Source organism: Taudactylus pleione, unplaced genomic scaffold (genome assembly GCF_031769625.1).
Source record: "Taudactylus pleione unplaced genomic scaffold, aTauple2 ptg001489l, whole genome shotgun sequence".
Classification (NCBI taxonomy): Eukaryota; Metazoa; Chordata; class Amphibia; order Anura; family Myobatrachidae; genus Taudactylus; species Taudactylus pleione.
The window spans coordinates 426,789-452,683 of NW_028285887.1; the positions used below are offsets into that span (position 1 = coordinate 426,789).

The 25,895-nt window shown below is 52.6% G+C and overlaps 1 protein-coding gene across 1 annotated transcript in view; it reads right to left on the reverse strand.

Annotated features, from left to right (window-relative positions):
- Positions 1-25,895, reverse strand: part of RPUSD4 (RNA pseudouridine synthase D4) — a 52,430-nt gene that overhangs the window by 4,998 nt on the left and 21,537 nt on the right. The window contains exons 2-6 of the mRNA XM_088463884.1: positions 23,420-23,522; positions 23,143-23,344; positions 20,781-20,874; positions 19,575-19,722; positions 18,219-18,316 (exon numbers count right to left, since the gene is read on the reverse strand). Of these exons, the coding sequence (XP_088320010.1) occupies positions 18,219-18,316; positions 19,575-19,722; positions 20,781-20,874; positions 23,143-23,344; positions 23,420-23,522 (645 nt within the window). The remainder of the gene's footprint in view (positions 1-18,218; positions 18,317-19,574; positions 19,723-20,780; positions 20,875-23,142; positions 23,345-23,419; positions 23,523-25,895) is intronic.

Genomic DNA, 25,895 nt, shown 5'->3' on the forward strand with positions numbered 1-25,895 from the left:
CCCTGTAAGTCCTCTCACTACAGGCCGTATTCCCCACAGGTTACAGCAGGGGAGGGGGAGCAGCTCCTGTACCTAATCCCATCACCACTAATGCTGGGTACACACTACAGATATATCCCCTGTAAGTCCTCTCACTACAGGCCGTATTACCCACAGGTTACAGCAGGGGAGGGGGAGCAGCTCCTGTACCTAATCCCATCACCACTAATGCTGGGTACACACTACAGATATATCCCCTGCATGTCCTCTCACTACAGGCCGTATTCCCCACAGGTTACAGCAGGGGAGGGGGAGCAGCTCCTGTACCTAATCCCATCACCACTAATGCTGGGTACACACTACAGATATATCCCCTGCATGTCCTCACACTACAGGCCGTATTCCCCACAGGTTACAGCAGGGGAGGGGGAGCAGCTCCTGTACCTAATCCCATCACCACTAATGCTGGGTACACACTACAGATATATCCCCTGTAAGTCCTCTCACTACAGGCCGTATTCCCCACAGGTTACAGCAGGGGAGGGGGAGCAGCTCCTGTACCTAATCCCATCACCACTAATGCTGGGTACACACTACAGATATATCCCCTGTAAGTCCTCTCACTACAGGCCGTATTCCCCACAGGTTACAGCAGGGGAGGGGGAGCAGCTCCTGTACCTAATCCCATCACCACTAATGCTGGGTACACACTACAGATATATCCCCTGTAAGTCCTCTCACTACAGGCCGTATTACCCACAGGTTACAGCAGGGGAGGGGGAGCAGCTCCTGTACCTAATCCCATCACCACTAATGCTGGGTACACACTACAGATATATCCCCTGCATGTCCTCTCACTACAGGCCGTATTCCCCACAGGTTACAGCAGGGGAGGGGGAGCAGCTCCTGTACCTAATCCCATCACCACTAATGCTGGGTACACACTACAGATATATCCCCTGCATGTCCTCACACTACAGGCCGTATTCCCCACAGGTTACAGCAGGGGAGGGGGAGCAGCTCCTGTACCTAATCCCATCACCACTAATGCTGGGTACACACTACAGATATATCCCCTGTAAGTCCTCTCACTACAGGCCGTATTCCCCACAGGTTACAGCAGGGGAGGGGAGCAGCTCCTGTACCTAATCCCATCACCACTAATGCTGGGTACACACTACAGATATATCCCCTGCATGTCCTCTCACTACAGGCCGTATTCCCCACAGGTTACAGCAGGGGAGGGGGAGCAGCTCCTGTACCTAATCCCATTACCACTAATGCTGGGTACACACTACAGATATATCCCCTGCATGTCCTCTCACTACAGGCCATATTACCCACAGGTTACAGCAGGGGAGGGGAGCAGCTCGTGTACCTAATCGTATCACCACTAATGCTGGGTACACACTACAGATATATCCCCTGTATGTCCTCTCACTACAGGCCGTATTCCCCACAGGTTACAGCAGGGGAGAGGGAGCAGCTCCTGTACCTAATCCCATCACCACTAATGCTGGGTACACACTACAGATATATCCCCTGTATGTCCTCACACTACAGGCCGTATTCCCCACAGGTTACAGCAGGGGAGGGGGAGCAGCTCCTGTACCTAATCCCATCACCACTAATGCTGGGTACACACTACAGATATATCCCCTGCATGTCCTCACACTACAGGCCGTATTCCCCACAGGTTACAGCAGGGGAGGGGGAGCAGCTCCTGTACCTAATCCCATCACCACTAATGCTGGGTACATACTACAGATATATCCCCTGTATGTCCTCTCACTACAGGCCGTATTCCCCACAGGTTACAGCAGGGGAGGGGGAGCAGCTCCTGTACCTAATCCCATCACCACTAATGCTGGGTACACACTACAGATATATCCCCTGTATGTCCTCTCACTACAGGCCGTATTCCCCACAGGTTACAGCAGGGGAGGGGGAGCAGCTCCTGTACCTAATCCCATCACCACTAATGCTGGGTACACACTACAGATATATCCCCTGCATGTCCTCTCACTACAGGCCATATTCCCCACAGGTTACAGCAGGGGAGGGGAGCATCTCCTGTACCTAATCCCATCACCACTAATGCTGGGTACACACTACAGATATATCCCCTGCATGTCCTCTCACTACAGGCCGTATTCCCCACAGGTTACAGCAGGGGAGGGGGAGCAGCTCCTGTACCTAATCCCATTACCACTAATGCTGGGTACACACTACAGATATATCCCCTGTATGTGCTCTCACTACAGGCCGTATTACCCACAGGTTACAGCAGGGGAGGGGAGCAGCTCCTGTACCTAATCGTATCACCACTAATGCTGGGTACACACTACAGATATATCCCCTGTATGTCCTCTCACTACAGGCCGTATTACCCACAGGTTACAGCAGGGGAGAGGGAGCAGCTCCTGTACCTAATCCCATCACCACTAATGCTGGGTACACACTACAGATATATCCCCTGTATGTGCTCTCACTACAGGCCGTATTACCCACAGGTTACAGCAGGGGAGGGGAGCAGCTCCTGTACCTAATCCCATCACCACTAATACTGTGTACACACTACAGATATATCCCCTGCATGTCCTCTCACTACAGGCCGTATTCCCCACAGGTTACAGCAGGGGAGGGGGAGCAGCTCCTGTACCTAATCCCATCACCACTAATGCTGGGTACACACTACAGATATATCCCCTGCATGTCCTCACACTACAGGCCGTATTCCCCACAGGTTACAGCAGGGGAGGGGGAGCAGCTCCTGTACCTAATCCCATCACCACTAATGCTGGGTACATACTACAGATATATCCCCTGTATGTCCTCTCACTACAGGCCGTATTCCCCACAGGTTACAGCAGGGGAGGGGGAGCAGCTCCTGTACCTAATCCCATCACCACTAATGCTGGGTACACACTACAGATATATCCCCTGTATGTCCTCTCACTACAGGCCGTATTCCCCACAGGTTACAGCAGGAGAGGGGAACAGCTCCTGTACCTAATCCCATCACCACTAATGCTGGGTACACACTACAGATATATCCCCTGTATGTCCTCTCACTACAGGCCGTATTCCCCACAGGTTACAGCAGGGGAGGGGGAGCAGCTCCTGTACCTAATCCCATTACCACTAATGCTGGGTACACACTACAGATATATCCCCTGTATGTGCTCTCACTACAGGCCGTATTACCCACAGGTTACAGCAGGGGAGGGGAGCAGCTCCTGTACCTAATCGTATCACCACTAATGCTGGGTACACACTACAGATATATCCCCTGCATGTCCTGTCACTACAGGCCGTATTCCTCACAGGTTACAGCAGGGGAGGGGGAGCAGCTCCTATACCTAATCCCATCACCACTAATACTGTGTACACACTACAGATATATCCCCTGTATGTCCTCTCACTACAGGCCGTATTCCCCACAGGTTACAGCAGGGGAGAGGGAGCAGCTCCTGTACCTAATCCCATCACCACTAATGCTGGGTACACACTACAGATATATCCCCTGTATGTGCTCTCACTACAGGCCGTATTACCCACAGGTTACAGCAGGGGAGGGGGAGCAGCTCCTGTACCTAATCCCATCACCACTAATGCTGGGTACATACTACAGATATATCCCCTGTATGTCCTCTCACTACAGGCCGTATTACCCACAGGTTACAGCAGGGGAGGGGGAGCAGCTCCTGTACCTAATCCCATCACCACTAATGCTGGGTACACACTACAGATATATCCCCTGCATGTCCTCTCACTACAGGCCGTATTCCTCACAGGTTACAGCAGGGGAGGGGAGCAGCTCCTATACCTAATCCCATCACCACTAATACTGTGTACACACTACAGATATATCCCCTGCATGTCCTCTCACTACAGGCCGTATTCCCCACAGGTTACAGCAGGGGAGGGGGAGCAGCTCCTGTACCTAATCCCATCACCACTAATGCTGGGTACACACTACAGATATATCCCCTGTATGTGCTCTCACTACAGGCCGTATTCCTCACAGGTTACAGCAGGGGAGGGGAGCAGCTCCTATACCTAATCCCATCACCACTAATACTGTGTACACACTACAGATATATCCCCTGCATGTCCTCTCACTACAGGCCGTATTCCCCACAGGTTACAGCAGGGGAGGGGGAGCAGCTCCTGTACCTAATCCCATCACCACTAATGCTGGGTACATACTACAGATATATCCCCTGTATGTCCTCTCACTACAGGCCGTATTACCCACAGGTTACAGCAGGGGAGGGGGAGCAGCTCCTGTACCTAATCCCATCACCACTAATGCTGGGTACACACTACAGATATATCCCCTGCATGTCCTCTCACTACAGGCCGTATTCCTCACAGGTTACAGCAGGGGAGGGGAGCAGCTCCTATACCTAATCCCATCACCACTAATACTGTGTACACACTACAGATATATCCCCTGCATGTCCTCTCACTACAGGCCGTATTCCCCACAGGTTACAGCAGGGGAGGGGGAGCAGCTCCTGTACCTAATCCCATCACCACTAATACTGTGTACACACTACAGATATATCCCCTGTATGTCCTCTCACTACAGGCCGTATTCCCCACAGGTTACAGCAGGGGAGGGGAGCATCTCCTGTACCTAATCCCATCACCACTAATACTGTGTACACACTACAGATATATCCCCTGTATGTCCTCTCACTACAGGCCGTATTCCCCACAGGTTACAGCAGGGGAGGGGGAGCAGCTCCTGTACCTAATCCCATCACCACTAATGCTGGGTACACACTACAGATATATCCCCTGCATGTCCTCTCACTACAGGCCGTATTCCCCACAGGTTACAGCAGGGGAGGGGAGCAGCTCCTGTACCTAATCCCATCACCACTAATGCTGGGTACACACTACAGATATATCCCCTGCATGTCCTCTCACTACAGGCCGTATTCCCCACAGGTTACAGCAGGGGAGGGGAGCAGCTCCTGTACCTAATCCCATCACCACTAATGCTGGGTACACACTACAGATATATCCCCTGCATGTCCTCTCACTACAGGCCGTATTCCCCACATGTTACAGCAGGGGAGGGGAGCAGCTCCTGTACCTAATCCCATTACCACTAATGCTGGGTACACACTACAGATATATCCCCTGTATGTCCTCACACTACAGGCTGTATTCCCCACAGGTTACAGCAGGGGAGGGGGAGCAGCTCCTGTACCTAATCCAATCACCACTAATGCTGGGTACACACTACAGATATATCCCCTGTATGTGCTCTCACTACAGGCCATATTCCTCACAGGTTACAGCAGGGGAGGGGAGCAGCTCCTGTACCTAATCCCATCACCACTAATGCTGGGTACACACTACAGATATATCCCCTGTATGTCCTCACACTACAGGCTGTATTCCCCACAGGTTACAGCAGGGGAGGGGGAGCAGCTCCTGTACCTAATCCCATCACCACTAATGCTGGGTACACACTACAGATATATCCCCTGTATGTCCTCTCACTACAGGCCGTATTCCTCACAGGTTACAGCAGGGGAGGGGGAGCAGCTCCTGTACCTAATCCCATCACCACTAATGCTGGGTACACACTACAGATATATCCCCTGTATGTCCTCTCACTACAGGCCGTATTCCTCACAGGTTACAGCAGGGGAGGGGAGCAGCTCCTGTACCTAATCCCATCACCACTAATGCTGGGTACACACTACAGATATATCCCCTGTATGTCCTCTCACTACAGGCCGTTTTCACCACAGGTTACAGCAGGGGAGGGGAGCAGCTCCTGTACCTAATCCCATTACCACTAATGCTGGGCACACACTACAGATATATCCCCTGCATGTCCTCACACTACAGGCCGTATTCCCCACAGGTTACAGCAGGGGAGGGGGAGCAGCTCCTGTACCTAATCCCATCACCACTAATACTGTGTACACACTACAGATATATCCCCTGTATGTGCTCTCACTACAGGCCGTATTCCTCACAGGTTACAGCAGGGGAGGGGAGCAGCTCCTGTACCTAATCCCATCACCACTAATGCTGGGTACACACTACAGATATATCCCCTGTATGTCCTCTCACTACAGGCCGTATTCCCCACAGGTTACAGCAGGGGAGGGGGAGCAGCTCCTGTACCTAATCCCATCACCACTAATGCTGGGTACACACTACAGATATATCCCCTGTATGTCCTCTCACTACAGGCCGTATTCCCCACAGGATACAGCAGGGGAGGGGGAGCAGCTCCTGTACCTAATCCCATCACCACTAATACTGGGTACACACTACAGATATATCCCCTGTATGTCCTCTCACTACAGGCCGTATTCCCCACAGGTTACAGCAGGGGAGGGGGAGCAGCTCCTGTACCTAATCCCATCACCACTAATGCTGGGTACACACTACAGATATATCCCCTGTATGTCCTCTCACTACAGGCCGTATTCCCCACAGGTTACAGCAGGGGAGGGGGAGCAGCTCCTGTACCTAATCCCATCACCACTAATGCTGGGTACACACTACAGATATATCCCCTGCATGTCCTCTCACTACAGGCCGTATTCCCCACAGGTTACAGCAGGGGAGGGGAGCAGCTCCTGTACCTAATCCCATCACCACTAATGCTGGGTACACACTACAGATATATCCCCTGTATGTCCTCTCACTACAGGCCGTATTCACCACAGGTTACAGCAGGGGAGGGGAGCAGCTCCTGTACCTAATCCCATTACCACTAATGCTGGGTACACACTACAGATATATCCCCTGCATGTCCTGTCACTACAGGCCGTATTACCCACAGGTTACAGCAGGGGAGGGGGAGCAGCTCCAGTACCTAATCCCATCACCACTAATGCTGGGTACACACTACAGATATATCCCCTGTATGTTCTCTCACTACAGGCCGTATTCCCTACAGGTTACAGCAGGGGAGGGGGAGCAGCTCCTGTACCTAATCCCATCACCAGTAATGCTGGGTACACACTACAGATATATCCCCTGTATGTCCTCTCACTACAGGCCGTATTCACCACAGGTTACAGCAGGGGAGGGGGAGCAGCTCCTGTACCTAATCCCATCACCACTAATGCTGGGTACACACTACAGATATATCCCCTGTATGTCCTCTCACTACAGGCCGTATTCCCCACAGGTTACAGCAGGGGAGGGGGAGCAGCTCCTGTACCTAATCCCATCACCACTAATGCTGGGTACACACTACAGATATATCCCCTGCATGTCCTCACACTACAGGCCGTATTCCCCACAGGTTACAGCAGGGGAGGGGGAGCAGCTCCTGTACCTAATCCCATCACCACTAATGCTGGGTACACACTACAGATATATCCCCTGCATGTCCTCTCACTACAGGCCATATTCCCCACAGGTTACAGCAGGGGAGGGGAGCAGCTCCTGTACCTAATCCCATCACCACTAATGCTGGGTACACACTACAGATATATCCCCTGCATGTCCTGTCACTACAGGCTGTTTTCCCCAAAAGTTACAGCAGGGGAGGGGAGCAGCTCCTGTACCTAATCCCATCACCACTAATGCTGGGTACACACTACAGATATATCCCCTGTATGTCCTCTCACTACAGGCCGTATTACCCACAGGTTACAGCAGGGGAGGGGAGCATCTCCTGTACCTAATCCCATCACCACTAATGCTGGGTACACACTACAGATATATCCCCTGCATGTCCTCTCACTACAGGCCGTATTCCCTACAGGTTACAGCAGGGGAGGGGGAGCAGCTCCTGTACCTAATCCCATCACCACTAATACTGTGTACACACTACAGATATATCCCCTGCATGTCCTGTCACTACAGGCCGTATTCCCCACAGGTTACAGCAGGGGAGGGGGAGCATTTCCTGTACCTAATCCCATCACCGCTAATACTGTGTACACACTACAGATATATCCCCTGTATGTCCTCTCACTACAGGCCGTATTCCCCACAGGTTACAGCAGGGGAGGGGAGCAGCTCCTGTACCTAATCCCATTACCACTAATGCTGGGTACACACTACAGATATATCCCCTGCATGTCCTGTCACTACAGGCCGTATTCCCCACAGGTTACAGCAGGGGAGGGGAACAGCTCCTGTACCTAATCCCATTACCACTAATGCTGGGTACACACTACAGATATATCCCCTGCATGTCCTCTCACTACAGGCCGTATTCCTCACAGGTTACAGCAGGGGAGGGGAGCAGCTCCTGTACCTAATCCCATCACCACTAATGCTGGGTACACACTACAGACCTATCCCCTGCATGTCCTCTCACTACAAGCCGTATTCCCCACAGGTTACAGCAGGGGAGGGGAGCAGCTCCTGTACCTAATCCCATCACCACTAATGCTGGGTACACACTACAGATATATCCCCTGTATGTGCTCTCACTACAGGCCGTATTCCCCACAGGTTACAGCAGGGGAGGGGAACAGCTCCTGTACCTAATCCCATCACCACTAATGCTGGGTACACACTACAGATATATCCCCTGTATGTCCTCTCACTACAGGCCGTATTCCCCACAGGTTACAGCAGGAGAGGGGAACAGCTCCTGTACCTAATCCCATTACCACTAATGCTGGGTACACACTACAGATATATCCCCTGCATATCCTCACACTACAGGCCGTATTCCCCACAGGTTACAGCAGGGGAGGGGGAGCAGCTCCTGTACCTAATCCCATCACCACTAATGCTGGGTACACACTACAGATATATCCCCTGTATGTCCTCTCACTACAGGCCGTATTCCCCACAGGTTACAGCAGGGGAGGGGGAGCAGCTCCTGTACCTAATCCCATCACCACTAATGCTGGGTACACACTACAGATATATCCCCTGTATGTCCTCTCACTACAGGCCGTATTCCCCACAGGATACAGCAGGGGAGGGGGAGCAGCTCCTGTACCTAATCCCATCACCACTAATACTGGGTACACACTACAGATATATCCCCTGTATGTCCTCTCACTACAGGCCGTATTCCCCACAGGTTACAGCAGGGGAGGGGGAGCAGCTCCTGTACCTAATCCCATCACCACTAATGCTGGGTACACACTACAGATATATCCCCTGTATGTCCTCTCACTACAGGCCGTATTCCCCACAGGTTACAGCAGGGGAGGGGGAGCAGCTCCTGTACCTAATCCCATCACCACTAATGCTGGGTACACACTACAGATATATCCCCTGCATGTCCTCTCACTACAGGCCGTATTCCCCACAGGTTACAGCAGGGGAGGGGAGCAGCTCCTGTACCTAATCCCATCACCACTAATGCTGGGTACACACTACAGATATATCCCCTGTATGTCCTCTCACTACAGGCCGTATTCACCACAGGTTACAGCAGGGGAGGGGAGCAGCTCCTGTACCTAATCCCATTACCACTAATGCTGGGTACACACTACAGATATATCCCCTGCATGTCCTGTCACTACAGGCCGTATTACCCACAGGTTACAGCAGGGGAGGGGGAGCAGCTCCAGTACCTAATCCCATCACCACTAATGCTGGGTACACACTACAGATATATCCCCTGTATGTTCTCTCACTACAGGCCGTATTCCCTACAGGTTACAGCAGGGGAGGGGGAGCAGCTCCTGTACCTAATCCCATCACCAGTAATGCTGGGTACACACTACAGATATATCCCCTGTATGTCCTCTCACTACAGGCCGTATTCACCACAGGTTACAGCAGGGGAGGGGGAGCAGCTCCTGTACCTAATCCCATCACCACTAATGCTGGGTACACACTACAGATATATCCCCTGTATGTCCTCTCACTACAGGCCGTATTCCCCACAGGTTACAGCAGGGGAGGGGGAGCAGCTCCTGTACCTAATCCCATCACCACTAATGCTGGGTACACACTACAGATATATCCCCTGCATGTCCTCACACTACAGGCCGTATTCCCCACAGGTTACAGCAGGGGAGGGGGAGCAGCTCCTGTACCTAATCCCATCACCACTAATGCTGGGTACACACTACAGATATATCCCCTGCATGTCCTCTCACTACAGGCCATATTCCCCACAGGTTACAGCAGGGGAGGGGAGCATCTCCTGTACCTAATCCCATCACCACTAATGCTGGGTACACACTACAGATATATCCCCTGTATGTCCTCTCACTACAGGCCGTATTACCCACAGGTTACAGCAGGGGAGGGGAGCATCTCCTGTACCTAATCCCATCACCACTAATGCTGGGTACACACTACAGATATATCCCCTGCATGTCCTCTCACTACAGGCCGTATTCCCTACAGGTTACAGCAGGGGAGGGGGAGCAGCTCCTGTACCTAATCCCATCACCACTAATACTGTGTACACACTACAGATATATCCCCTGCATGTCCTGTCACTACAGGCCGTATTCCCCACAGGTTACAGCAGGGGAGGGGGAGCATTTCCTGTACCTAATCCCATCACCGCTAATACTGTGTACACACTACAGATATATCCCCTGTATGTCCTCTCACTACAGGCCGTATTCCCCACAGGTTACAGCAGGGGAGGGGAGCAGCTCCTGTACCTAATCCCATTACCACTAATGCTGGGTACACACTACAGATATATCCCCTGCATGTCCTGTCACTACAGGCCGTATTCCCCACAGGTTACAGCAGGGGAGGGGAACAGCTCCTGTACCTAATCCCATTACCACTAATGCTGGGTACACACTACAGATATATCCCCTGCATGTCCTCTCACTACAGGCCGTATTCCTCACAGGTTACAGCAGGGGAGGGGAGCAGCTCCTGTACCTAATCCCATCACCACTAATGCTGGGTACATACTACAGACCTATCCCCTGCATGTCCTCTCACTACAAGCCGTATTCCCCACAGGTTACAGCAGGGGAGGGGAGCAGCTCCTGTACCTAATCCCATCACCACTAATGCTGGGTACACACTACAGATATATCCCCTGTATGTGCTCTCACTACAGGCCGTATTCCCCACAGGTTACAGCAGGGGAGGGGAACAGCTCCTGTACCTAATCCCATCACCACTAATGCTGGGTACACACTACAGATATATCCCCTGTATGTCCTCTCACTACAGGCCGTATTCCCCACAGGTTACAGCAGGAGAGGGGAACAGCTCCTGTACCTAATCCCATTACCACTAATGCTGGGTACACACTACAGATATATCCCCTGCATATCCTCACACTACAGGCCGTATTCCCCACAGGTTACAGCAGGGGAGGGGGAGCAGCTCCTGTACCTAATCCCATCACCACTAATGCTGGGTACACACTACAGATATATCCCCTGCATGTCCTCTCACTACAGGCCGTATTCACCACAGGTTACAGCAGGGGAGGGGAGCAGCTCCTGTACCTAATCCCATTACCACTAATGCTGGGTACACACTACAGATATATCCCCTGTATGTCCTCACACTACAGGCCGTATTCCTCACAGGTTACAGCAGGGGAGGGGGAGCAGCTCCTGTACCTAATCCCATCACCACTAATGCTGGGTACACACTACAGATATATCCCCTGTATGTCCTCTCACTACAGGCCGTATTCCCTACAGGTTACAGCAGGGGAGGGGGAGCAGCTCCTGTACCTAATCCCATCACCACTAATGCTGGGTACATACTACAGATATATCCCCTGTAAGTCCTCTCACTACAGGCCGTATTCCCCACAGGTTACAGCAGGGGAGGGGGAGCAGTTCCTGTACCTAATCCCATCACCACTAATGCTGGGTAAACACTACAGATATATCCCCTGCATGTCCTGTCACTACAGGCCGTATTCCCCACAGGTTACAGCAGGGGAGGGGGAGCAGCTCCTGTACCTAATCCCATCACCACTAATACTGTGTACACACTACAGATATATCCCCTGCATGTCCTGTCACTACAGGCCGTATTCCCCACAGGTTACAGCAGGGGAGGGGAGCATCTCCTGTACCTAATCCCATCACCACTAATACTGTGTACACACTACAGATATATCCCCTGTATGTCCTCTCACTACAGGCCGTATTCCCCACAGGTTACAGCAGGGGAGGGGGAGCAGCTCCTGTACCTAATCCCATCACCACTAATACTGTGTACACACTACAGATATATCCCCTGCATGTCCTGTCACTACAGGCCGTATTCCCCACAGGTTACAGCAGGGGAGGGGAGCATCTCCTGTACCTAATCCCATCACCACTAATACTGTGTACACACTACAGATATATCCCCTGTATGTCCTCTCACTACAGGCCGTATTCCCCACAGGTTACAGCAGGGGAGGGGGAGCAGCTCCTGTACCTAATCCCATCACCACTAATGCTGGGTACACACTACAGATATATCCCCTGCATGTCCTCTCACTACAGGCCGTATTCCTCACAGGTTACAGCAGGGGAGGGGGAGCAGCTCCTGTACCTAATCCCATCACCACTAATACTGTGTACACACTACAGATATATCCCCTGCATGTCCTGTCACTACAAGCCGTATTCACCACAGGTTACAGCAGGGGAGGGGGAGCAGCTCCTGTACCTAATCCCATCACCACTAATGCTGGGTACACACTACAGATATATCCCCTGCATGTCCTCACACTACAGGCCGTATTACCCACAGGTTACAGCAGGGGAGGGGAGCAGCTCCTGTACCTAATCCCATCACCACTAATGCTGGGTACACACTACAGATATATCCCCTGCATGTCCTCTCACTACAGGCCGTATTCCTCACAGGTTACAGCAGGGGAGGGGGAGCAGCTCCTGTACCTAATCCCATCACCACTAATACTGTGTACACACTACAGATATATCCCCTGCATGTCCTGTCACTACAGGCCGTATTCACCACAGGTTACAGCAGGGGAGGGGGAGCAGCTCCTGTACCTAATCCCATCACCACTAATGCTGGGTACACACTACAGATATATCCCCTGCATGTCCTCTCACTACAGGCCGTATTCCTCACAGGTTACAGCAGGGGAGAGGAGCAGCTCCGGTACCTAATCCCATCACCACTAATGCTGGGTACACACTACAGATATATCCCCTGCATGTCCTCACACTACAGGCCGTATTCCCCACAGGTTACAGCAGGGGAGGGGAGCAGCTCCTGTACCTAATCCCATCACCACTAATGCTGGGTACACACTACAGATATATCCCCTGCATGTCCTCTCACTACAGGCCGTATTACCGACAGGTTACAGCAGGGGAGGGGAGCAGCTCCTGTACCTAATCCCATCACCACTAATGCTGGGTACACACTACAGATATATCCCCTGCATGTCCTCTCACTACAGGCCGTATTCCTCACAGGTTACAGCAGGGGAGAGGAGCAGCTCCGGTACCTAATCCCATCACCACTAATGCTGGGTACACACTACAGATATATCCCCTGCATGTCCTCACACTACAGGCCGTATTCCCCACAGGTTACAGCAGGGGAGGGGAGCAGCTCCTGTACCTAATCCCATCACCACTAATGCTGGGTACACACTACAGATATATCCCCTGCATGTCCTCTCACTACAGGCCGTATTCCCTACAGGTTACAGCAGGGGAGGGGGAGCAGCTCCTGTACCTAATCCCATCACCACCAATGCTGGGTACATACTACAGATATATCCCCTGCATGTCCTCTCACTACAGGCCGTATTCCTCACAGGTTACAGCAGGGGAGGGGAGCAGCTCCTGTACCTAATCCCATCACCACTAATGCTGGGTACACACTACAGATATATCCCCTGCATGTCCTCTCACTACAGGCCGTATTCCCCACAGGTTACAGCAGGGGAGGGGGAGCAGCTCCAGTACCTAATCCCATCACCACTAATGCTGGGTACACACTACAGATATATCCCCTGTATGTCCTCTCACTACAGGCCGTATTCCCCACAGGTTACAGCAGGGGAGGGGGAGCAGCTCCTGTACCTAATCCCATCACCACTAATGCTGGGTACACACTACAGATATATCCCCTGTATGTCCTCTCACTACAGGCTGTATTCCCCACAGGTTACAGCAGGGGAGGGGGAGCAGCTCCTGTACCTAATCCCATCACCACTAATGCTGGGTACACACTACAGATATATCCCCTGTATGTCCTCACACTACAGGCCGTATTCCCCACAGGTTACAGCACGGGAGGGGGAGCAGCTCCTGTACCTAATCCCATTACCACTAATGCTGGGTACACACTACAGATATATCCCCTGTATGTTCTCTCACTACAGGTCGTATTCCTCACAGGTTACAGCAGGGGAGGGGGAGCAGCTCCTGTACCTAATCCCATCACCACTAATGCTGGGTACACACTACAGATATATCCCCTGTATGTCCTCTCACTACAGGCCGTATTCACCACAGGTTACAGCAGGGGAGGGGGAGCAGCTCCTGTACCTAATCCCATCACCACTAATGCTGGGTACACACTACAGATATATCCCCTGCATGTCCTCACACTACAGGCCGTATTCCCCACAGGTTACAGCAGGGGAGGGGGAGCAGCTCCTGTACCTAATCCCATCACCACTAATGCTGGGTACACACTACAGATATATCCCCTGTATGTCCTCTCACTACAGGCTGTATTCCCCACAGGTTACAGCAGGGGAGGGGAGCAGCTCCTGTACCTAATCCCATCACCACTAATGCTGGGTACACACTACAGATATATCCCCTGTATGTCCTCTCACTACAGGCTGTATTCCCCACAGGTTACAGCAGGGGAGGGGAGCAGCTCCTGTACCTAATCCCATCACCACTAATGCTGGGTACACACTACAGATATATCCCCTGTATGTCCTCTCACTACAGGCCGTATTCCCCACAGGTTACAGCAGGGGAGGGGGAGCAGCTCCTGTACCTAATCCCATCACCACTAATGCTGGGTACACACTACAGATATATCCCCTGTATGTGCTCTCACTACAGGCCGTATTACCCACAGGTTACAGCAGGGGAGGGGGAGCAGCTCCTGTACCTAATCCCATCACCACTAATGCTGGGTACACACTACAGATATATCCCCTGCATGTCCTCTCACTACAGGCCGTATTCCCCACAGGTTACAGCAGGGGAGGGGGAGCAGCTCCTGTACCTAATCCCATCACCACTAATGCTGGGTACACACTACAGATATATCCCCTGCATGTCCTCTCACTACAGGCCGTATTCCTCACAGGTTACAGCAGGGGAGGGGAGCAGCTCCTGTACCTAATCCCATCACCACTAATGCTGGGTACACACTACAGATATATCCCCTGCATGTCCTCTCACTACAGGCCGTATTACCCACAGGTTACAGCAGGGGAGGGGGAGCAGCTCCAGTACCTAATCCCATCACCACTAATGCTGGGTACACACTACAGATATATCCCCTGTATGTCCTCTCACTACAGGCCGTATTCCCCACAGGTTACAGCAGGGGAGGGGGAGCAGCTCCTGTACCTAATCCCATCACCACTAATGCTGGGTACACACTACAGATATATCCCCTGCATGTCCTCTCACTACAGGCCGTATTCCTCACAGGTTACAGCAGGGGAGGGGAGCAGCTCCTGTACCTAATCCCATCACCACTAATGCTGGGTACACACTACAGATATATCCCCTGCATGTCCTCACACTACAGGCCGTATTCCCCACAGGTTACAGCAGGGGAGGGGAAGCAGCTCCAGTACCTAATCCCATCACCACTAATGCTGGGTACACACTACAGATATATCCCCTGTATGTCCTCTCACTACAGGCCGTATTCCTCACAGGTTACAGCAGGGGAGGGGAGCAGCTCCTGTACCTAATCCCATCACCACTAATGCTGGGTACACACTACAGATATATCCCCTGTATGTGCTCTCACTACAGGCCGTATTCCCCACAGGTTACAGCAGGGGAGGGGAGCAGCTCCTGTACCTAATCCCATCACCACTAATGCTGGGTACACACTACAGATATATCCCCTGTATGTGCTCTCACTACAGGCCGTATTCCTCACAGGTTACAGCAGGGGAGGGGAGCATCTCCTGTACCTAATCCCATCACCACTAATGCTGGGTACACACTACAGATATATCCCCTGCATGTCCTCTCACTACAGGCCGTATTCCTCACAGGTTACAGCAGGAGAGGGTAACAGCTCCTGTACCTAATCCCATCACCACTAATGCTGGGTACACACTACAGATATATCCCCTGCATGTCCTCTCACTACAGGCCGTATTCCCCACAGGTTACAGCAGGGGAGGGGAGCAGCTCCTGTACCTAATCCCATCACCACTAATGCTGGGTACATACTACAGATCTATCCCCTGCATGTGCTCTCACTACAGGCCGTATTCCCCACAGGTTACAGCAGGGGAGGGGGAGCAGCTCCTGTACCTAATCCCATCACCACTAATGCTGGGTACACACTACAGATATATCCCCTGCATGTCCTCTCACTACAGGCCGTATTCCCCACAGGTTACAGCAGGGGAGGGGAGCAGCTCCTGTACCTAATCCCATCACCACTAATGCTGGGTACACACTACAGATATATCCCCTGTATGTCCTCTCACTACAGGCCGTATTCCTCACAGGTTACAGCAGGGGAGGGGAGCAGCTCCTGTACCTAATCCCATCACCACTAATGCTGGGTACACACTACAGATATATCCCCTGCATGTCCTCTCACTACAGGCCGTATTCCCCACAGGTTACAGCAGGGGAGGGGAGCAGCTCCTATACCTAATCCCATCACCACTAATGCTGGGTACACACTACAGATATATCCCCTGTATGTCCTCTCACTACAGGCCATATTCCCTACAGGTTACAGCAGGGGAGGGGGAGCAGCTCCAGTACCTAATCCCATCACCACTAATGCTGGGTACACACTACAGATATATCCCCTGCATGTCCTCACACTACAGGCCGTATTCCTCACAGGTTACATCAGGGGAGGGGAGCAGCTCCTGTACCTAATCCCATCACCACTAATGCTGGGTACACACTACAGATATATCCCCTGTATGTCCTCTCACTACAGGCCGTATTCCTCACAGGTTACAGCAGGGGAGGGGGAGCAGCTCCTGTACCTAATCCCATCACCACTAATGCTGGGTACACACTACAGATATATCCCCTGCATGTCCTCACACTACAGGCCGTATTCCTCACAGGTTACATCAGGGGAGGGGAGCAGCTCCTGTACCTAATCCCATCACCACTAATGCTGGGTACACACTACAGATATATCCCCTGTATGTCCTCTCACTACAGGCCGTATTCCCCACAGGTTACAGCAGGGGAGGGGGAGCAGCTCCTGTACCTAATCCCATCACCACTAATGCTGGGTACACACTACAGATATATCCCCTGTATGTCCTCTCACTACAGGCCGTATTCCTCACAGGTTACAGCAGGGGAGGGGAGCAGCTCCTGTACCTAATCCCATCACCACTAATGCTGGGTACACACTACAGATATATCCCCTGCATGTCCTCTCACTACAGGTCGTATTCCCCACAGGTTACAGCAGGGGAGGGGGAGCAGGTGTGACAAAAGGCTATGTACATACATATTATACAAACATACATTATATCTGTAGTGCATGGGCGTGCGTGTACACCGATAACGACCTAGCTCACATAATAAACTGACGCAGCAAAGCCAGTGACGATTAATCTAGCAGATGTATGGTTTCTTCTGTCTGTCTGTCTGTATGGCCAGCCCGCCAACTGCCCCATAAGTCGCCTGCAGAAGTCACTGGGCGCCATTGTGGGACACACACATTACATAGAATGTGACGGCAGGTAAGTACCACTAGGCCCGTCTGGTCTGCCCTTCTCTAGCTCTTGGAAACCTCAGCTCTATGTGATCCTCAGAACATTGGGCAGACGATTGGCCAAGTGTGTACCCAGCTTGAGAGTGGTAAGAACAGGATCATCTCACACCATGAGCTGGACGTCACTGGGATTTCCTCACCTTACCCATCACACAGAGATAAACCAGCGACACGATGACCGGACAGATTAGGGATTCAGGCAGGTTCCCAGGTTGGTCTTCCTGGGCGATTTAAGGTTTATTAGCTCTGCTATAGACAACACACTGTATTGTTGAGGTCTCAGAACACCGTCATATCCATCCAATTAGCTCCCTTACCTTCCAATCTGTCCCAAATCCTAAACAAACCAAAATACCCCTCATTCCCGGCTTTGTTACCTGCGGAGCAAGGCGAGCCCAATTCGAGTACTTGTGGTCCCCAAGAATCGGACAATTCAAAGCGAGAGCAAGATGAGCCCGAAGCTGGTGCTTCACCCCTAGGGAAAGAGAGACATCATCAGGGCGCAAGAGAGGAGAGAGACATCATCAGGGTGTAACAGAGGCGAGAGACATCATCAGGGCGTAAGAGGAGAGAGAGCGAGAGACATCATCAGGGCGCAAGAGAGGAGAGAGACATCATCAGGGCGCAAGAGAGGAGAGAAAGCGAGAGGCATCATCAGGGCGCAAGAGAGGAGAGAGAGCGAGAGACATCGGGGCGTAAGAGAGGAGAGCGATGGACATCAGGGCGCAAGAGAGGAGAGAAAGCGAGAGACATCATCAGGGCGTAAGAGAGGAGAGAGAGCGAGAGACATCATCAGGGCGCAAGAGAGGAGAGCGAGAGACATCAGGGCATAAGAGAGGAGAGAGACATCAGGGCATAAGAGAGGAGAGAGACATCATCAGGGCGTAAGACAGGAGAGAGCTAGAGACATCAGGGCATAAAAGAGGAGAGAAAGCGAGAGACATCGTCAGGGCGTAAAAGAGGAGAGAGACATCATCAGGGCGTAAGAGAGGAGAGAGCGAGAGACATCATCAGGGCGTCAGAGAGGAGAGAGAGAGAGCGAGAGACATCAGAGAGCGAGAGACATCATCAGGGCGTTAACAGGATTCCCTGCAGGGTGCTAAGGACACTATGTATTGCACATACTCCATGCCAACTAGCCTCCCATGCCAACTAGCCTCCCATGCACTAGCTGCAGCTAAGTGCCTCATATCCCTGTACGCCCTTGCCCTGGGCAACACACTAATTCCTCTCCTATTACATCTCTCCTCCACATCAGCCGCGCTACCAAATTAACGTGTCCGGTTCTCCTACTTCTTGCCAAGGGTCTATCAGGCTGTTTTTTTGTGTGTATACCTGCCGCCCCCCCCCCCCCCCTAAAGGTGAACCTCCCTGACCTCCCCCCCACCCGCAGGTGACCCTCCGTACCCCCCCCCCCCCTAAAGGTGAACCTCCCTGCCCTTCCCCCACTCCCGAAGGTGACCCTCCCTACCCCCCCCACCCGCAGGTGACCCTCCCTGCCCCCCCCACCCGCAGGTGACCCTCCCTAACCCCCCCAACCCGCAGGTGACCCTCCCTAACCCCCTGGATGAGTCAGTACTTTCCTCCTATTGCACATTACCATTTCTAAATGTCCGGCCGCCCATGCCTGTATCCCAGATACACACATAGCCAACATGTGATGTGACCGCCTCACATTCATACACGGTTCTGGTATTTCTCCTGCGTCCGTCAGGAGTCACAGAAGATCTCACCTGTGAGAGGCTGCAGTTCTATCAGTGAGGCCCCAGATACTTTCCCCACGGTGCGGTAACGCGTCACAGCCTCATGTGCAGAACTACTAATACGGAACCGCTGCAGAGACCCATCTGGTGATACTCGGAACCGCGGGCACAGCGCCATCTGAGGAGAGACGGACCATTAGGTAGAGACATTCTGCCCTCACCCCCAGCACGTATCTCGCCCAGTATCACTAAGTGGTGGTGAGCATTAGGGACATCTGAGGAGAGACGGACCATTAGGTAGAGACATTCTGCCCTCACCCCCAGCACGTATCTCGCCCAGTATCTAAGTGGTGGTGAGCATTAGGGACATCTGAGGAGAGATGGACCATTAGGTAGAGACATTCTGCCCTCACCCCCAACACGTTCCCATGCTACGCACGTTGCCCAGTATCACTAAGTGTGGTGAGCATTAGGGACATCTGAGGAGAGATGGGCCATTAGGTAGAGACATTCTGCCCTCACCCCCAGCACGTATCCATGCTACGCACGTCGCCCAGTATCACTAAGTGGTGGTGAGCATTAGGGACATCTGAGGAGAGATGGACCATTAGGTAGAGACATTCTGCCCTCACCCCCAGCACGTATCCATGCTACGCACGTCGCCCAGTATCACTGTGTGGTGAGCATTAGGGACATCTGAGGAGAGACGGACCATTAGGTAGAGACATTCTGCCCTCACCCCCAGCACGTATCCATGCTACACACGTCGCCCAGTATCACTAAGTGTGGTGAGCATTAGGGACATCTGAGGAGAGATGGACCATGAGGTAGAGACATTCTGCCCTCACCCCCAGCACGTATCCATGCTACGCACGTCACCCACTATCACTAAGTGTGGTGAGCATTAGGGACATCTGAGGAGAGATGGACCATGAGGTAGAGACATTCTGCCCTCACCCCCAGCACGTATCCATGCTACGCATGTCACCCAGTATCACTAAGTGTGGTGAGCATTAGGGACACGGGGACATCTGAGGAGAGCTGACCACACACTAGGAAAACGCCTTAGTCAGCAGTGGCCAGGATCACAATCAGAGCGCGGGAGAGACGCACTATCACTCTGCGTGTAGCCGCGATTGGCCACCAGTGTCAGCAGACTCTCAGCAGGAGAACGCGGATGGTCCAATGTGTGGTCAGCGGACTGTGGGGGAGGGGGAAAAAATACCAACCAATCACCTTGTAATGTTTTTGGGGCCCAGGAGTCTCCGTCTCTATGATGGGAATGTCCACAATTCCTTCCAGGGGAGCAGGAACCCCGAGACATACTGCCCTGCCAATTATAACCGTAATATGGTACAAGTCACATACAGTCCCACAGTACATTTATGCAGGGGGGACGGGCTGCATTCTATTAATAAAAGGGCATTTTCATTCATTTAGGTCAGTGGTTCTCAAACTCGGTCCTCAGGACACTACACAGTTCACATTTTGTAGGTCTCCTAGCAGGGGCACAGGTGTAGTCATTACTCACAGACATATTTTAAAAGATCCCGAGGTGGAGCTAATTATTTCACTTGAATCTGTGAGGAGACATGGAAAACATGCACTGTTGGGGGTCCTGAGGACCGAGTTTGAGAACCTGTGATTTAGGTTATATGCTGGCGGTGGAGATAAATTTCTACTTTCATAATGTTAAGACAAAGGGAGAGCCACGCCCACCAGGAGAGCCATGTTTACAGGAAGACCCTATATATCACCATCAACTCCTGCAGCCTCTCACCAGTAGACTCCACACCCCTACCCATCCTCTAACCAGTAGACTCCGCAACCCCCACCCATCCTCTCACCAGTAGACTCCGCACCCCCACCCATCCTCTCACCAGTAGACTCCGCACCCCCCACCCATCCTCTCACCAGTAGACTCCGCACCCCCCCACCCATCCTCTCACCAGTAGACTCCGCACCCCCCACCAGTAGACTCCACACCCCCACCCATCCTCTCACCAGTAGACTCCGCACCCCCCACCCATCCTCTCACCAGTAGACTCCACACCCCCCACCCATCCTCTCACCAGTAGACTCCACACCCCCACCCTCTCACCAGTAGACTCCGCACCCACCCTCTCACCAGTAGACTCCGCACCCCCCAGCCATCCTCTCACCAGTAGACTCCGCACCCCCCACCCATCCTCTCACCAGTAGACTCCACACCCCCCACCCATCCTCTCACCAGTAGACTCCACACCCCCCACCCATCCTCTCACCAGTAGACTCCACACCCCCCACCCATCCTCTCACCAGTAGACTCCACACCCCCCACCCATCCTCTCACCAGTAGACTCCACACCCCCCACCCATCCTCTCACCAGTAGACTCCACACCCCCCACCCATCCTCTCACCAGTAGACTCCGCACCCATCCTCTCACCAGTAGACTCCGCACCCCCCACCAGTAGACTCCACACCCCCACCCATCCTCTCACCAGTAGACTCCACACCCCCCACCCATCCTCTCACCAGTAGACTCCGCACCCATCCTCTCACCAGTAGACTCCGCACCCCCCACCAGTAGACTCCACACCCCCACCCATCCTCTCACCAGTAGACTCCACACCCCCCACCCATCCTCTCACCAGTAGACTCCACACCCCCCACCCATCCTCTCACCAGTAGACTCCACACCCCCCACCCATCCTCTCACCAGTAGACTCCGCACCCATCCTCTCACCAGTAGACTCCGCACCCATCCTCTCACCAGTAGACTCCACACCCCCCACCCATCCTCTCACCAGTAGACTCCACACCCCCCACCCATCCTCTCACCAGTAGACTCCACACCCCCCACCCATCCTCTCACCAGTAGACTCCGCACCCCCCACCCATCCTCTCACCAGTAGACTCCACACCCCCCACCCATCCTCTCACCAGTAGACTCCACACCCCCCACCCATCCTCTCACCAGTAGACTCCGCACCCATCCTCTCACCAGTAGACTCCGCACCCATCCTCTCACCAGTAGACTCCGCACCCCCCACCCATCCTCTCACCAGTAGACTCCACACCCCCACCCATCCTCTCACCAGTAGACTCCACACCCCCCACCCATCCTCTCACCAGTAGACTCCACACCCCCCACCCATCCTCTCACCAGTAGACTCCACACCCCCCACCCATCCTCTCACCAGTAGACTCCACACCCCCCACCCATTCTCTCACCAGTAGACTCCACACCCCCACCCATCCTCTCACCAGTAAATTCCACACCCCCCACCCATCCTCTCACCAGTAGACTCCGCACCCCCCACCCATCCTCTCACCAGTAGACTCCACACCCCCACCCATCCTGTCACCAGTAGACTCCACACCCATCCCTTCACCAGTAGACTCCCCACCCATCCTCTCACCAGTAGACTCCCCACCCATCCTCTCACCAGTAGACTCCCCACCCATCCTCTCACCAGTAGACTCCCCACCCATCCTCTCACCAGTAGACTCCCCACCCATCCTCTCACCAGTAGACTCCCCACCCATCCTCTCACCAGTAGACTACACACCCCCACCCATCCTCTCACCAGTAGACACCCCACCCATCCTCTCACCAGTAGACTCTGTGCATCCTTCGTTCCCGAATTAGGCTCTGTACACGCTCGGCAGCCTCTGCAGTCCTGGCCAGGATTAATGCCCCAGTGGTGTCTTTGTCCAAACGGTGACAAACTTTCAGAGGCTCAGCCCCTCTTCCAAACAGCATGTGAGACAGAGCAGGGAGTAGGGAGGCCACACTACGGCCCACAGAGGGGCCACCTGTGGGATGGCAGCAGACATGAATATACATGTAGGGTGCAGCGCACACAGGGGGAATGGCTCCGCCATACTCACCATGTGTAGGCAGACCATAAGGTTTGTTTATTAGCACAAGCTCGGAGTCGTGCTGCAATACCCAGCTCTTCAACTCATGCAGGGTGGTGCTGGGACTAGGGGTCTGTGGGAGACAGAACACAGGAATAACCAGACTGAACACAGAGAGACAAGCCATCAGATTCTCACCACGTGTAATATAACTGGATAGAACGCTGGGTCAGTCCTTACAGAGGTCTGTGCAGGAACGCTCATTCAGATTCACCCATCCCAGGCCTAAGCAATAACCGGCAAATCCCACAAATATGGGGAGCTTCCATTACCCAGCACAGGTTATGTATATCCCCCAATCCCAGGCCTAAGCAATATACCCCCATTCCCAGGCCTAAGCAATAACCGGCAAATCCCACAAACATGGGGAGCTTCCATTACCCAGCACAGGTTATGTATATCCCCCAATCCCAGGCCTATGCAATATACCCCCCATCCCAGGCCTAAGCAATATACCCCCCATCCCAGGCCTAAGCAATAACCGGCAAATCCCACAAATATGGGGAGCTTCCATTACCCAGCACAGGTTATGTATATCCCCCAATCCCAGGCCTATGCAATATACCCCCCATCCCAGGCCTAAGCAATATACTCCCCATCCCAGGCCTAAGCAATAACCAGCAAATCCCACAAATATGGGGAGCTTCCATTACCCAGCACAGGTTATGTATATCCCCCAATCCCAGGCCTATGCAATATACCCCCCATCCCAGGCCTAAGCAATAACCGGCAAATCCCACAAATATGGGGAGCTTCCATTACCCAGCACACGTAGAAGCCCCTTATACCCCCCAATTGTCCCAGTAAGACCTGTCTTGTGAGTCTCTGAATGCAGCCGTTCTGCACTCTGCACAGGTTATGGGGTGCACCTATGGGAACCAGGAGCAGTCTGTACTCGGCACAGGTTATAGGGTGCACCTATGGGAACCAGGAGCAGTCTGTACTCGGCACAGGTTATGGGGTGCACCTACGGGAACCAGGAGCAGTCTGTACTGCAGTCTGTACTCGGCACAGGTAATAGGGTGCACCTATGGGAACCAGGAGCAGTCTGTACTCGGCACAGGTTATGGGGTGCACCTACGGGAACCAGGAGCAGTCTGTACTCGGCACAGGTTATGGGGTGCACCTACGGGAACCAGGAGCAGTCTGTACTCGGCACAGGTTATGGGGTGCACCTACGGGAACCAGTAGCCGTCTGTAGTCGGCACAGGTTATGGGGTGCACCTATGGGAACCAGTAGACGTCTGCACAGGTTATGGGGTGCACCTATGGGACACAGAAGCCATCTGCACAGGTTATGGGGTGCACCTATGGGACACAGAAGCCTTCTGCACAGGTTATGGGGTGCACCTATGGGACACAGAAGCCATCTGCACAGGTTATGGGGTGCACCTATGGGACACAGAAGCCATCTGCACAGGTTATGGGGTGCACCTATGGGACACAGAAGCCATCTGCACAGGTTATGGGGTGCACCTATGGGACACAGGAGAACGGGATGGAATTTGGATGCAGAAGAAATTCTTACTGCTGAAATTATAAAGAGGAATTAGAAATACTGACCATTTAGTATGTACAGAGCTGTATCCACGGTGACTACAGCCATGGCCAAAAGTTTTGAGAATGACAAGTTTTGGTTTTCACAAAGTTTGCTGCTTCAGTGTTATTAGACCTTTTTGTCAGATGTTACTATGGTAAAGCATCCTGAGACCGTTCATGTGTGGGGGCTTCTCAGCCAAGGGAGTGGGCTCACTCACAATTTTGCCTAAGAACAGCAGCCATGAATAAAGAATGGCACCAAAGCATCCTCCAAGAGCAACTTCTCCCAACCATCCAAGAACAGTTTGGTGATGAGCAATGCCTTTTCCAGCATGATGGAGCACCTCGCCATAAGGCAAAAGTGACAAGTGGCTCGGGGAACAAAACATCAACATTATGGGTCCATGGCCAGGAAACTCCCCAGACCTTAATCCCATTGAGAACTTGTGGTCAATCCTCAAGAGGCGGGGGACATACAAAAACCCACAAATTCTGACACACTCCAAGCATTGACTAGGCAAGAATGGGCGGCCATCAGTCAGTATGTGACCCAGAAGGTGAGTGACAGCTGCCAGGGCGAATTGCAGAGGTCTTGAAAAAGAAGGGTCAGCAATGCAAATATTCACTCTCTGCATAAACTTAATGTAATTGTCAATCAAAGTCTTTGACACTTATGTAATACTGTAATGTTACCTCAGTATACCATAGTAACATCTGACACTTATGTAATGCTGTAATGTTACCTCAGTATAGCATAGTAACATCTGACACTTATGTAATACTGTAATGTTACCTCAGTATACCATAGTAACATCTGACACTTATGTAATACTGTAATGTTACCTCAGTATACCATAGTAACGTCTGACACTTATGTCATGTTACCTCAGTATACCATAGTAACATC